This window comes from Culex pipiens, chromosome 1 (genome assembly GCF_016801865.2).
Source record: "Culex pipiens pallens isolate TS chromosome 1, TS_CPP_V2, whole genome shotgun sequence".
NCBI lineage: Eukaryota > Metazoa > Arthropoda > Insecta > Diptera > Culicidae > Culex > Culex pipiens.
In genome coordinates this window covers 40,310,584-40,324,489 of record NC_068937.1, presented here as the reverse complement: position 1 = coordinate 40,324,489, position 13,906 = coordinate 40,310,584, and the positions used below count along the sequence as shown (strand labels likewise).

General features: G+C 38.4%; 2 protein-coding genes across 4 annotated transcripts in view; both read right to left on the bottom strand.

The window, feature by feature from the left end:
* The window catches only part of LOC120427646 (mannosyl-oligosaccharide alpha-1,2-mannosidase IA), an 85,364-nt gene that overhangs the window by 55,714 nt on the left and 15,744 nt on the right, over positions 1–13,906 (bottom strand). The gene's annotated exons all lie outside the window — the stretch shown is intronic.
* Positions 10,708–11,341, bottom strand: LOC120427876 (uncharacterized). Its single transcript, XM_039592843.1, has 2 exons — positions 11,203–11,341; positions 10,708–11,141 (listed from the first exon to the last, which is right to left on the bottom strand). Exons 1-2 carry the CDS (start codon positions 11,266–11,268, stop codon positions 10,755–10,757), a joined length of 453 nt encoding a protein of 150 aa, XP_039448777.1. The 5' UTR covers positions 11,269–11,341; the 3' UTR covers positions 10,708–10,754.

Here is a 13,906-nt window from a genome sequence, read left to right as displayed (position 1 = left end):
TGTATCTTTTTTTCCAGTGTAGCACGTATCCATACCTACAACTTTGCCGAAGACACCAAATCGATCAAAAAATTCCTTCAAAAGATACAGATTTTTGAATTTTCACATAACATTTTTGTATGGACAGCTGCCAAATTTGTATGGAAAATTATATGGACAAACTAATGATGCAAAATGGCTTCTTTGGGCATACCGAAGGCACCAAAAAAGTTTCAGTCGGATTGAAAAATACAAAAATTAAAATTTAAGAAAAAAGACCGATTTCGTAGAGAATTGCTCAGCATTACTATTTCATGATTGAATCAACTATCCAATCATTTTTTGATTGATTATTTAACCTCAGTAAGTCGAAATAATGCAAGTTTCAGAAACTTTACTAAAATAAAGCGAAGAACTGCTCGTTTTCGTCCAAAAAATTAGGGGGTCTAAAATAGGATAACGATAATTTGGTTCTAAAATGAAGCTTAGATTGCTGATATTATTGTTTACAGCGATAAAGCTTATTTTTCTGAGTACAATGACCCTTTGTACGACCACAAAGTGTTTAAAATGGATTTTTAAATCAATTTGGAAAAAATAAACTCGTGGTCCTTTTGACAGAAATGTTCCTACTTGACAGCTCGTTCCAAGAGGACCATAGTTGATCCATCGAAAAAATGTTGTATTGTCAATTTTTTTTTTTATATTAAAATGAAAAAAAGATCAGAAATGATTTTTAATCGTGTTTTTACCGTTGTACATAAAAATTTACATAGGGCTTTAGTACCCAATTCTAACTTTTCCAAAAGTTGACCCCTGTTAATTTAGCCTCAAAAAATGAAGAAAACTGTGTATTTTAGCAAAAGTTTCTCTTAAACATACAATAAATGCTTGTTGTAATCAACCTAATTGCATATTTTTCCAATTATGGGTATAAACACGGACGAACGGACATGACACCAGGAACAAATTTTCTTCCAATTTCTGAAGCAAACTATCACTTGCGCCATCTATACTCAAGTTGTCGAAGTAGCATCGCGCGATTACGCATGATTTCTCAAAATGTCTTATGCAATAATTAATTAAAACATTTAGCATTAGTGTTGTACTAGAAACAGTTTTTTGGCATTAAGCTTGTCTTTATGATTCAATGTAATTTATCATGGATACTAAAATTGCCGAAAAATTGATAGAAATGGTATTTTTAATATAAAATCATACGACCATTTCAAAAAGTGCCCATGAGTTTGCATGATCTGCTGGGTTTGTTTACGTTTAAGACCACGTGGCGCGAAGATTTTGACATAAGCGATCTCGCTTGCGCAGGTGTTCGCCAAGAAGAAGTAAAAGAAAACCTGCTTCACTTTTTGAAACCCCGTGTCATGTCCGTTCATCCCTGGTATAAATATAGCTGTTTTCATGTTAAAAGTACCAAAAATGCTGAAGCCGCAAGAATGTATAATTAATCAAAACTATACTTAATGGTACTTAACTGAAACATCAAAATTGACGTTTGAAATTATATTTTAGAATGATAAATCAATAACCAAACATATTTGGAAAATAAACACGCGTGGTTTTATCAGTAACTGTAAACAAATCTATTGTTTTGTTTCGGTCAACTATTTATGTAATTAATTTGGAAAAATTTGCATCAAAATTACCTTTTTAATCATTTTTTATGTTTACAGTAGTTTTTGAAACATTTTCTCTGATCTTTTTCGGAAATAAATGTGTTTAAATGTCTGTTAGAAAAATCTCGAAAATCGAAAAATACGTATTTTGGGAAATTGAATTTTTTGTAAAAAAAAAGATAATCAAAAAATCTGCAAAAAAAATCCGTGAACCTATTTTTTCTCAATAGTCCTCAACAATACCTACAACTTTGCCGAAGACACCGAAATGATCAGAAAATTCACTCAAAAGTAACAGCTGTCTAAATATTTACGTACCATTTTTGTATGGACAGCTGCCAAAAATGTTTGGAGACATGTACTGCCCCTGTTCGCATAAATGTCCCATATGCAAAAACAGCAAGCTGAGAAAAACGCATTTGAAGTTTGTCCCATACATAAGGCTACGTGTTAAGTTTTCGCGAAAAAACTGGATTTCCTCCTGATTTCTAGAACAAAGTACAGGATGTTATAGGCTCTTTCGAAAGAGCACACAATTTTGAACCAAACTGCATCAATAACTCGAAATCGATGAAAATGCATATGGGACATTTATGCAATCAGGGACAGTGTATGGGTTAACCAATGACACAAAATAGCTTCTATGGTCAAAGGGAAGGCCCCCACAAATAAAAAAATACAAATAAAATCCATTTCCGGTTTTGGTAGAGAGTTGCTCTTGTATTAATAATTGTCTTGATTAATTGCTTACAATTCTGGAGTTTATTTGAAAAGGACCAATAAACCAAATTTTCAGTATTTGCTTTTTGGGTGTTTTTCAATACCCCTGACACAAGGCGCTTCTAAAAACACCCAAAAAGCAAAAACTGAAAATTTGGTTTATTGGACCTTTTCAAAAAAAACTCCAGAATTTAAAAAAAGTGCGTCGAATGGGACCTTCTTCATAGTCTATTAACACTGGAACGCCCAACGCATTTCCAACTTACACGGACGCCCAAGCCTCCAAAAAAAGGTGGAACGGTAACTTCAACTCGCTGGTTCTCGGGCATAACTCAACCAATCGGGACGATTCTTGATTTCAGTGATTTGTTAGAATGTCTAGATGATTCTAAAATTTTGCAGAACTTGATTTAAACAAATCTGTAATTTCTGCGACCGAAAACATCGTTCCACCTTTTTTTAAAAGACTGCCTCCGCGGAATTTTCGGCGAATTTTTTTTTACACGCGAAAAAAAAAGTTGGAACGATGTTTTTGATCGCAAAAATTAGAAATTTGATCAAATTAAGTTCTGCAAAGTTCAAGAATCATCTAGACATCCTAACAAATCACTGGAAAGAAGAATCATCTTGATTGGTTGAGTTATGCCCGAGAATCAGCGAGTTTAAGTTACCGTTCCAACTTTTTTGAAGCCTTGGGCGTTGGAATGTTAAAATGTTCGCATACCAGCCCGATCGAAGTATGCTACCAAGCTACCAAGTCAATTGTAAACAAATGGCGAGTGAACCAGCTGTCAAATCAAATCAAAATCAAACCATCCACATTAACGACCCCCGGGTCTTTTGTGGTCTCTATTGCAAGTTTCTGCTCAAACCTAGGAGTCCGAAGGCTTGAATGGGGAGAGCACCCAAACCTCTTTCTAATCCAAGGAACCTTCCACACCAGGGTTTGAACTGACGACCTTTGGATTGCGAGTCCAACCGCCGCCAGCGATTCCACCGGAGTAGGCTTGGTTTGGTGTGTTGTTTGTACTTATGGCATGGAGACAACTCCTACACCTGGAATGACTTAACGGCCTAACAACCAAGGCCGGGACCGACATTTTACTTCCTCATCCGATGGAAGGTTGCAGCAGATGGGAATCGAACCAGCTGTATAATCACGTTTTTGCACCGGATAAGACACACTTTCTAACCCGCTTATTGTTATCCGAGCATTCGTTGGTGAAGGTTGTCTGAATCAACATGACTCGTCGCGTCCCGGCGCAAAACGCCGGCAATATTGGCCTACCTGCGGCTCAAGCAGGCAAAAAAGTGGGAATTTCCAAAAGGAAGGTTGAGGCCTCAACTGATGGCCAAAAACCGGGAATTTCCAAAAGGAAGGTGCTTTTGGAAGTGACATCGAACAGTAAAAAGACGAAAAAGAGCGACGGTACTGTACCGATGGATGAGGAGGAGGAGAACTCTTCATCGCACGAGGAGCAGCTTTTGAAGAACAACAAGTTTGCTGGACTGCCTGACGAGGACCAGGTAGTGGAAGCAAAGGAGAACGAAGTGAAACAGCGAAAGGAGAAACTCCCTCCTTTTTATGTGCGGCAATCAGCAGCAACGATCGACTTTCGAGCGGGGCTGGTTGAACTCATCAAGTCTGGGAAAATCCTAGGCAACATTCGTCTGTGTCAGGACGGATTTAAGGTGCTGGTGCAATCCAGGCAGCACTATCAACTGGTCAAGGATTACTTGACCGAAAACGAGGCGGAGTACTTTACCCATGATGTCGTCATGGATAAGCCGTACAAAATCGTCGTCAGAGGTCTGTACGACATGCCAGTGGAGGAATTAGCTGCCGAGCTAAAAGTTTTGAAACTGGATGTGTTGGCCGTGCACAAAATGAGCCGACGCAACAAAGACATCAAGTACCGTGACCAGCTCTACCTGCTGCATTTGGCTAAGGGATCGACGACGCTTCCTGAGCTGAAGGCAATTCGAGCGGTTTTCAACATTATCGTGTCGTGGGAGCGATACCGACCAGTGCATCGTGACGTCACACAATGCTTCAACTGTCTGGGCTTCGGGCACGGAGGTAAGAACTGCCACCTGAAGCGTCGTTGCGCCAAATGTGGTACCGATGCGCACATCACATCCCAGTGCATCCAAGATTCGCTGGTGAAGTGCCTCAACTGCAACGGCGAGCACTCGTCAACCGACCGAAAGTGCCCCAAGAGAGCTGAGTTCGTGAAAATTCGGCAGCAAGCATCGACGAAGAATCAGCCTCAGCGTCGTAGAACTCCTCCAGCCCTGGTGGAGCAAAATTTTCCACCTCTTCAACCGCGACGCCAGGTCCCGAACTTGGCACCGTTGCCGTTGGATCCCAGGAAGAGAGCTGAGATGAATCATCCACGGCCGGGTTCCAGCCAGGAGCCGAGACCGCCACCACCGGGCTTCAGCCAGGAGCCAAGACCAACCCAAGAACCAGCAGTTGAGGAAAATGGTAATGATCTTTACACCTCAACCGAACTCCTCAATATTTTCAAACAGATGTCCGCTGCACTGCGTGGATGCAAAACCAAGACCCAGCAGATTGAAGTGCTGACCTCGTTCGTCATCCAGTATGGATCGTAGGTCCCTCAAGCTGCTGAATTGGAACGCTTGCTCCATTAGGAGGAAGAATTTAGAGCTGGTGGATTTTCTTCGCGAGAAGGAGATCGACGTAGCTGTCATCACGGAAACTCATCTGAAGCCCGGTGAAAAAGTTTATCTGCAAAACTACAAGATCGCGACGCAGCTCGACAGGACCACCTCTGGAGGAGGAGGTGTGCTTGTCGCTGTTCATCGTGATCTCAAGCCACGCCGGTTGCCACACTTCAAGCTGGACATCATCGAGGCTGTTGGGGTGGAAATTCCCACTTCGGTTGGCCCAGTACTCTTCATTGCTGCATACTGCCCACGTCAGGTGAATTCCAGAGATGGTTCAGCAGCAAAACTGAAGAGCGATATCCAGAAGCTGACACGGCGGAGCGCAAAGTACATCATCGCTGGTGACCTCAACGCGAAGCATGAAGTTTGGGGCAACAGCAGGAGGAATCGGAACGGAGTGATTCTGCACAACGATCTGCAAAACGGATACTACAACGTTGTGAGTCCGGATCGTCCAACGAGGGTGGCTCGGTCTGGGAATCACTCAATCATCGATTTCTTCATTACCAATATGGCTGAGAACGTGGCTCATCCTGAGGTGTTTGAAGAGTTGAGTTCTGATCACTATCCGGTGGTTGTGGAGGTTGGAGCTTCCGTTACTCCGCAGCGGCAACCAACCCGGAAAGATTACCACAACGTTGACTGGCAGCAGTTTCAGCAAGTGGTCGACAGCAACATCGACTATGATCAACACCCGGAAACTTCTGCCGATATTGATCGTTCGCTGGAGGTGATCCAGCAGGCTATCAACCAAGCAGAGGCTGCCAACGTTCGGGAGGTTCCTGTTAATTTTAAGGTAACTGATATTGACGTAGATACTAAACACTTGATTAGACTTAGGAATGTTTATAGGAGACAATATCAACGGACTGGGGACTATGACAAAAAGATTTCAGTTAACAATTTGAACAAAATCATACAAGACCTACTTGACAATATTAGAAATCAAGAATTTTCAAAACATGTAAGCCAGCTTGGGAATTATTCAAAACCATTTTGGAAACTTTCAAAAGTTCTTAAAAACAAACCAAAGCCTATTCCTCCTCTTATTGTTGAGGATTCTCCTTTGATTACATCAGAGGAAAAGGCAAATGCACTTGGGCTTCATTTTGTTAGTTCTCATAATCTTGGCGCTTCCATGACCAGCCGTAAAGAAACATCAGTTGCCAATAGTATTTCAACAATTAATAGCTCTACTTTTGAATTTCCTGCAGATTCCCATGTTTCTGGTGAGGAAGTCAAAGTTGCAGTAAAACAAATGAAAAATATGAAAGCTCCTGGCTTTGATAACATTTTTAATCTGGTGTTGAAAAAACAGAGTGATCAGTTCTTTCAACATCTAGCCAATATTTTCAATAAATGTTTGCAACTTGGTTACTTCCCCACCAATTGGAAGCTGGGCAAAGTCATACCAATTTTGAAGCCTCAAAAAGATCCAACATCGCCAACAAGTTATCGTCCCATTAGTCTTTTGAGTAGCCTGTCCAAACTCTTTGAGAAGGTCATCTATTCAAGGCTTTTGGATTTTACCAACGATAATAATATAATTTTGAACGAGCAGTTTGGCTTCCGAAAGGGACATAATACTGCCCATCAGCTTACGAGAGTAACCAAAATCATCAAGCAGAACAAGCTTGAGTCTAAATCAACTGCTATGGCTTTGTTGGATGTTGAGAAGGCTTTTGACAATGTTTGGCATGATGGTTTGATACATAAACTGTATTTATACGGTTTTCCAATGTATCTTATCAAAATTATCCAGCACTATCTTTCGGAGAGATCGTTCAAGGTTTTTCTGAATGGGATTGCTTCTGGATTATTCAACATTGATGCTGGGGTTCCCCAAGGAAGTATTCTTGGCCCACTTCTGTACAATATTTTTACATCTGATTTGCCTACTCTTCCTGGTAATGGTGTGTTGTCACTTTTTGCTGATGACACTGCCGTTATTTATAAGGGTAAAATAACCAGATATTTAGTTGGCCGTCTTCAGAAGGGTCTTGACGTTCTTTCCGAATACTTTGGCGACTGGAAAATTCGCATAAATGCAGCCAAAACTCAAACCATCATTTTTCCACTTTCCAAATCGGCCCGATTTGCCCCTAAGGATGATGTTTTGATTAAAATGAATGATGTTTCAATACCCTGGTCAAAGGAAGTTGTCTATTTAGGTCTCATACTTGACTCGAAACTATTGTTTCGGCAGCATGTAGATAAAATATTGAACAAATGCAGCATTCTCATCAGGTGTTTGTATCCTTTAATTAATAGAAAATCAAAGCTATCTTTGAAAAATAAGTTAGCAGTTTACATACAAATAATTTACCCCGTTATTGAGTATGCAGTACCTGTTTGGGAGTGTTGCGCTAGAACTCATAAATTGAAGCTCCAGCGTGTCCAAAACAAGGTACTCAAAATGGTTTTGAATGTTCCTGGCTGGACAAGATCAAGTGAGGTTCATGAATTAGCAGAAGTAAAAATGTTGGATCAGAAGATTCAAGAAAAATGTTTGAAATTCAGGGAAAAATGTGCTATTTCTGAATACCCCTTGATTCAAGGATTGGTTTAGTTTATTGTAAGTTTAAGTTAGTTTTAGGTTAGGTTATGTTTTCCTAACATTTTTTTTTCCTCATTGTACCTTGTGTTACAAAAATGATAAATCATATACTTTTAAAGTTATGAAAATGAACAGTGTTTAAATCACGAAAAGCAAACTAAAGCTGAAGAGCCACAGCTGACCACTTATTATGTAAACCAAATGTAATTATTATAAGAAAGATTCAATAAAGTATATTTAATTCAAAAATTCTTTCTAACCCGCACATTAAGAGCCAATCTAGGCAACGACGACCACCAATTTGCACATAGTTTGTCTCGTCGCCTACGTTTAACCTGCTAGCACTCATTGTAGATTCTCTCAGGCAGACATACATACCCAAACAGTTGTTTTTTTTCCACGGTACTCACATACACAATAAAACACGATTTGCGTACGGGTTCAGTCCAGACGGGCTAGCCATTTATCAACCGCGACTAAGCAGATTGAGTTGGAGGGAGGAGGGAATGGGGGACAACGGAGAAAGTTGCATTCAACACACTATACTTTCATTACAATAAACTTTATGCGGAAAAAGTACCACACGACCCGACCTTGACATAATAAGAAAAAAAAATTATAAATTGGCGTGATACTGAAGATATGTTACTTGCACTAGCTTTTACATGGAGGCAGCGCGTGCCAAGACGTAAATTAAGATATTACACCCTCTTTTCTCACTTTTTTGCTGCTCGAACCGACACCAGCACAAATAGTTCTTAGCATGCACGGCCAGCCAACATTATTCACAGACAAACAGACGTTCATCTCTTTGAGATTCTCTCAATTTAACGATCAATTTGAATGGTCGAAAAACCACCAATCCCGGACAGACGGTAATAACAAAATTAATAATATTTCAATAACAAATCGTGTTAAAATAACAAAAAGTGTTATTATTTTATCCTGAAGTTCAACTTCAAGAAGAAAAAATAATAACAGTTTCTGATAAAATAACAAAATTTGGTATTGAAGTGATATTATATTGAAAATGTTTAATAACACGTTAATAAGAGGAAATGTTATACATTTCAAAAATTCTCCTAATAACAAAATTTGTTATTCGTTCGGTATACTGACTTAGAAATAAAATTACCATAAATCGCACAAATGGAAAAGTTTCTAAGTGTCCATAACACAATCTGTTATTATTTTTGCTTTTGTTAACTATGTTTAGATCTTTGGGATAATTTTGTCTAATTTCGTCAGGGTCATTATTTTGGCCATGAAATGGGGTCCTTAAGCTAAAATTATTCTTAAAAGTTGAAATTTTGAAAGTTGATTTTTTTAATTATTTGATATACCCCCTAAAGGACTTTGTTTAAAATGGTTAGAACTATGGGATAATTTTGACAAATTTTGTCAAGGTCATTATTTTGACCATGAAATGCGGTCCTTAAGCTAACATTATTCTGAAAAGTTGAAATTTTGAAAGTTGATTTTTTAAATTATTTGATATACCTTCTAAAGAACTTTGTTTAAAATGGTTAGAACTATGGGATTATGTTGACCAATTTCGCCAGGGCCATTATCTTGGCCATGAAATGGGGTCCTTAAGCTAAAATTATTCTATAAAGTTGAAATTTTGAAAGTTGATTTTTTTTAATTATTTGATATACCCCCTACGGGATTTTACTAAAATTGGCTAGAGCTATGAAATAATTTTGACCAATTTCATCGGGGTCATTTATTTCACCATGAAATGGGGTTTCAAGCTAGAATTAATCCGATAAAATTAATTTTTGAGAGTTCATTTTTTTTAAATTTTGTTATATTCCCTAACGGAATTGATTTATTTATTGAGAATTTTTGAAGGGTGAATAACAAAAACTGTTATTATTAGTCGAACTGTTATCAAAAACTGTTATTATTATAAGTCGGAGCTGACGTTGAAGTTCGAGCTGGAGTGAGACCTCGGAGACTGCATCGGATTGAGCAAATTTTCAGCAACTTTTATTTTTGGAGAGCTGAAGTCGTCGTTGGCGTCATATCCTGCATCTAGAGTCGGAGTTGTCTTCAATGTATGGAGTTGTCTTCAATGTATGAGATTCAAAGTCGCTTGGAGGTACCCGACTCTGCAGCCCTGACTAGTACAGAGTAGTTATGGCAACTGCAGGTTTATTTGCAAATTACAAATAAACCAAAACAATAACTTTTTTTGTTATGGAGACATACCAGTTCAATAATATTTTGTGTTATTATGCTGCTCCACCTCTCCGCACAAAATAACACATCTTGTTATTCCTTCATGATTCCTTCTGTATTATTGGTTTGTTATTGCAATAACAACATAATAACAGTTTAAGTTATTCTTCGAACAAATCTTTGTTATTAATTTTTGTTATTTTAACAACTAATCCGATCATCCCAATAACATATTTCGATCTTCTCACAATATCAAAAACTGACCTTCCCAAGTTATTTCCGTCTGCTCGGGACATCAATTTTGAATTTAAAACCACAGTTCAACAGCGATCAGTTTCTTTTCGGTGGGTGTAGATGGCTCTGTTTGATAATCAATTTTAATGATAAATGTCTGTTTGTCTATGATTTCAAGTTATTTTTAACTACAAATAATTGTACCAGTAGATAAGGATTATCGCCAAATTTTTAATAAAAATTAAAAAAACAAAGTTTAGTAACGCAAAAGCCGGATTCAATTCTAGGACAATCAATATAGCGTTGCACACATCACGTAACGCGTACACCCGTATCCATAAATCTTCCCAACCACGGCCTCTTGCGGTCAATTGTTGTAAGTCCACTGTGCTGTGCGGTTGCATCTGTCTATGATACCGCTGGTAGCAGGGTTTGTTGGCACCGATTTCATCAGCCATGTGGCCATATTTCTTAACCCTCCCACTAGTACCAGTATTACTACGCTTCGGTACGAGGGCAATTGTTTTGGTTTATGGTAATAATCCACCGAAACAATGATAAGGCTTGTAATCGGGCATGTCGGATGCAGTTTTCCGGTCCATTGCCAACGGTGCCAAGTGGAGCAAATCTGCCTCATCTATGCGATTCCGAGATGTTTCTCCCTATGGATCATTGGGTTTTCATCTTACAAGATGTAGAAAAAAATCAAATTGGAGAAAGCTTTTATTTTCATTACAATGTAACACATGTGACTAGTTTTTCTTACTCTTCGCAGCTCCCATAGTCAGTCGTTCGAATTCTTCCTTGTAGCATAAATAAGATCCGTAAACGCGCTCACAATACGCATCATCCGCCAAGGACTTCAAATTCCCCCGAATACACCCTAAATGCTCATCGACGTACGCCTTCTTCTCAAAATCCTTCCTCCCCGAGCGGAACATCTGCCAGGTGGCGTCCATGTGAACTCCCGTCAGATCGTCGTACACGCCCATATTGAGTCCGATGCAACGCATGACGCACTTGGTGACCGGATCCGCCGGGAACTCCAGCCGTTTGTAGCCCTCCACGAGCTCCCGGGTCACGTTCGCTCCCTTGGTGCAAACCTTGATCAGGCGACCGAGCCGTTCCGGGTTGAATCCCTGGATTGGATTAGGAATCCTTCAGTACAGAGTTGAATCAATACAAAAAGTCGATACTTACAGCAGGTCCTGCAAGGACTGCAGCTCCAAACAACAAAAACACAGCAGTTGAAACTGTTCTGATCATTTTACCAACGCTGCTTGTTCAGCTCTAATCCCGACTAGATACAACTAGCTCAATTTATACTCCAAAAGCAAAGATTTTCCCTCCCTATGAAACAATACGAATAGTTAGGGTAAACCACCTAAATACACGCACTTAAACGATTGTATCTTTTGTTACGCACTTTTCAATCACATCAGAACAAACACCAATCATTCCATCAACCAAACTGTTGTAACGATGAATGATAAAGTTGATTCGAGTTATGAAAAGAACGTCTGTCGATGTTCGCGGCTCGTACGAGCTATAAGTCACCCACAAGTGCCGGAATAACTTTGAGGTGGAATGTTTCACAGTTTATTACAAGTGATAGTGCAATGACCCCTTAACAATGCTTTTAGTAGTTGATAAACAATTTCGATCGAGCTAGTTATCAACGGGAAAAAATCATGCCATTGCCTTTTATACTGGTTTTGTAAACAAGAAATGTTTCGTTTATTAACGTTTTGTTTACGTTTTAGCAAATAATTTTTTCGTTGCTTATCTTTATTTAATGGGACGTTGTCCATTTTTTCAAGGATAGCAACGATTTCCTTGCTATTTATTCCTTAAAAATTTAAACATTCGAATAACTAAAACTAGGGATTTGCAAGTCGATTTGATATGTTCGGTAAAGTTGTAAGTTTGAATATTAAAAATAAATAGATAGCGCTCATCAAAATTTACATTTTTTATCCTTTTAGAGTCTTACACACTTCCTCAATTTTGGGAACGATTGACTTAGTTCCCACATTGCGCAAAGCGATTCTATTTAACATGGAAATTTGCACGGGAAACAAATTTATCTTTAATTACCACGTATAGAAAAAAAACACGTTTGGGCTTTGATGCAATGGATTGAAATAGAGAAAATTTGCAAACAAAGTATATTCCTATTCGCCCTAATTTTGAACTATCGATATTTCGGCCACTTTTGGGCTGTATTTTAATGACAAAAATTTTTTTTTTTTTGCGGAAAAGATCAAGCATTACCAAAAGTGCGAAAAAAAAGCATCCATTATGAAGAATGTTACAAAATAAATAACATATTCCCTCAAAAATCGTGGTCTTAAATGAGTGTATGCTATGATGCTAGAGAAACCCTCATTTTCCCTGTTTCAGAAAATGTACTGCAGCAACCTTCAACGTCTTTGCAGCAATTATTTAAGAATTTTTTTTAAACTTTTGGAAAACATATTTTTAGAGATTGTCAAGCTGAATCATGACTTCTATAGATAAAAAGCCACGCATTAAAAAACACTTTTTTTTGTGCACGATGTTGAAATTTTGATCAACTTGTAGCTCAAAAGATAACAGTTTTGGTCATTTTTTTTTCATACAGTTTTGGTCATCTATAACATCACAATAAAAAAAATCATGGTAATATTACATCTGGAAATGGTACATATTTTATGTCAGAAAAAATGTGTAATATTACCTCAGAAAATGTGTAATTTTACCACTTTTTTGGTGTAATGCCCCATTTTCAGTCTAAATTGAGGTAAAATTACAGCATTAAAAAGGTAATATTCAATCTTCCAAAACTACATCTTCAAAAATTACATTATTTTTTACTGTGATATCTTTCGAAGGTTATTTTTGCAATTTTTTTCCTTCTCTGTCCAATTCGTTCTCCTTCAAAAATCAAAAAAAAAATCAAACCATCTACATTAACGACCCCCGGGTCTTTTGTGGTCTATATTGCAAGTTTCTGCTCGAACCTAGGAGTCCGAAGGCTTGAATGGGGAGAGCACTCAAACCTCTTTCTACTCCAAGGAACCTTCCACCCCAGTGTTTGAACTGACGACCTTCGGATTGCGAGTCCAACCGCCGCCAGCGATTCCACCGGAAGTAGGCTTGGTTTGGTGTGTTGTTTGTACTTATGGCATGGAGACGACTCCTACACCTGGAATGACTTAACGGCCTCCCAAGTAGCATTTGGCAACATGATAAATTTGACTAAGTCCAGTTTTTGTTTTGTTTTTCTGTAGAAACATAAAAATGACATTTTAGCAACAATACGTTGCAATGTTGCAAACCTTTCGAATTGAAAACAACTTTGCAACAATGAATTTCGTTTTGTAATCGAAACATATTGAAAACTTATTGGTTCCATTGTTGCAACATGTGACTTAGCCTGATTTGTGTGCTAAGAATAATATTGAAATCAAAAATCCTTAGATACAGTTCAGCCCAACCATTTGTCCTTTCATCAATTAGTCCGTGGCTCAGTGGTAGAGGCAAGGTGTGAAGATTTGAAGGTACCAGTCCAGAATCTCGATAGACACACTTTAGTTTTTTTGTTTAAATTGATTTTTTTTTGTTTCGCGCAAATTAAACGACAACATAATGGCAACATCATGACAACACAACAAACTACTTTACCGACATATTTAGACAAACAAACTGTTTCTGGAACTTCGTCGTAACAAAGTTGAAACAAGCGGCTAAATGTTGCCAACACAAAATTTTCGTGCGCTTTTTAGGGCACCACGAGTGTTCTAACTATGTTGTGATAGCACATTTTGGGTGTTACGAAATAGTTGCATTTAAGGATCCGCAACAAAAAATGTTACTTGGGCTAACAACCAAGGCTGGGGACCGACATTTTACTTCCTCATCC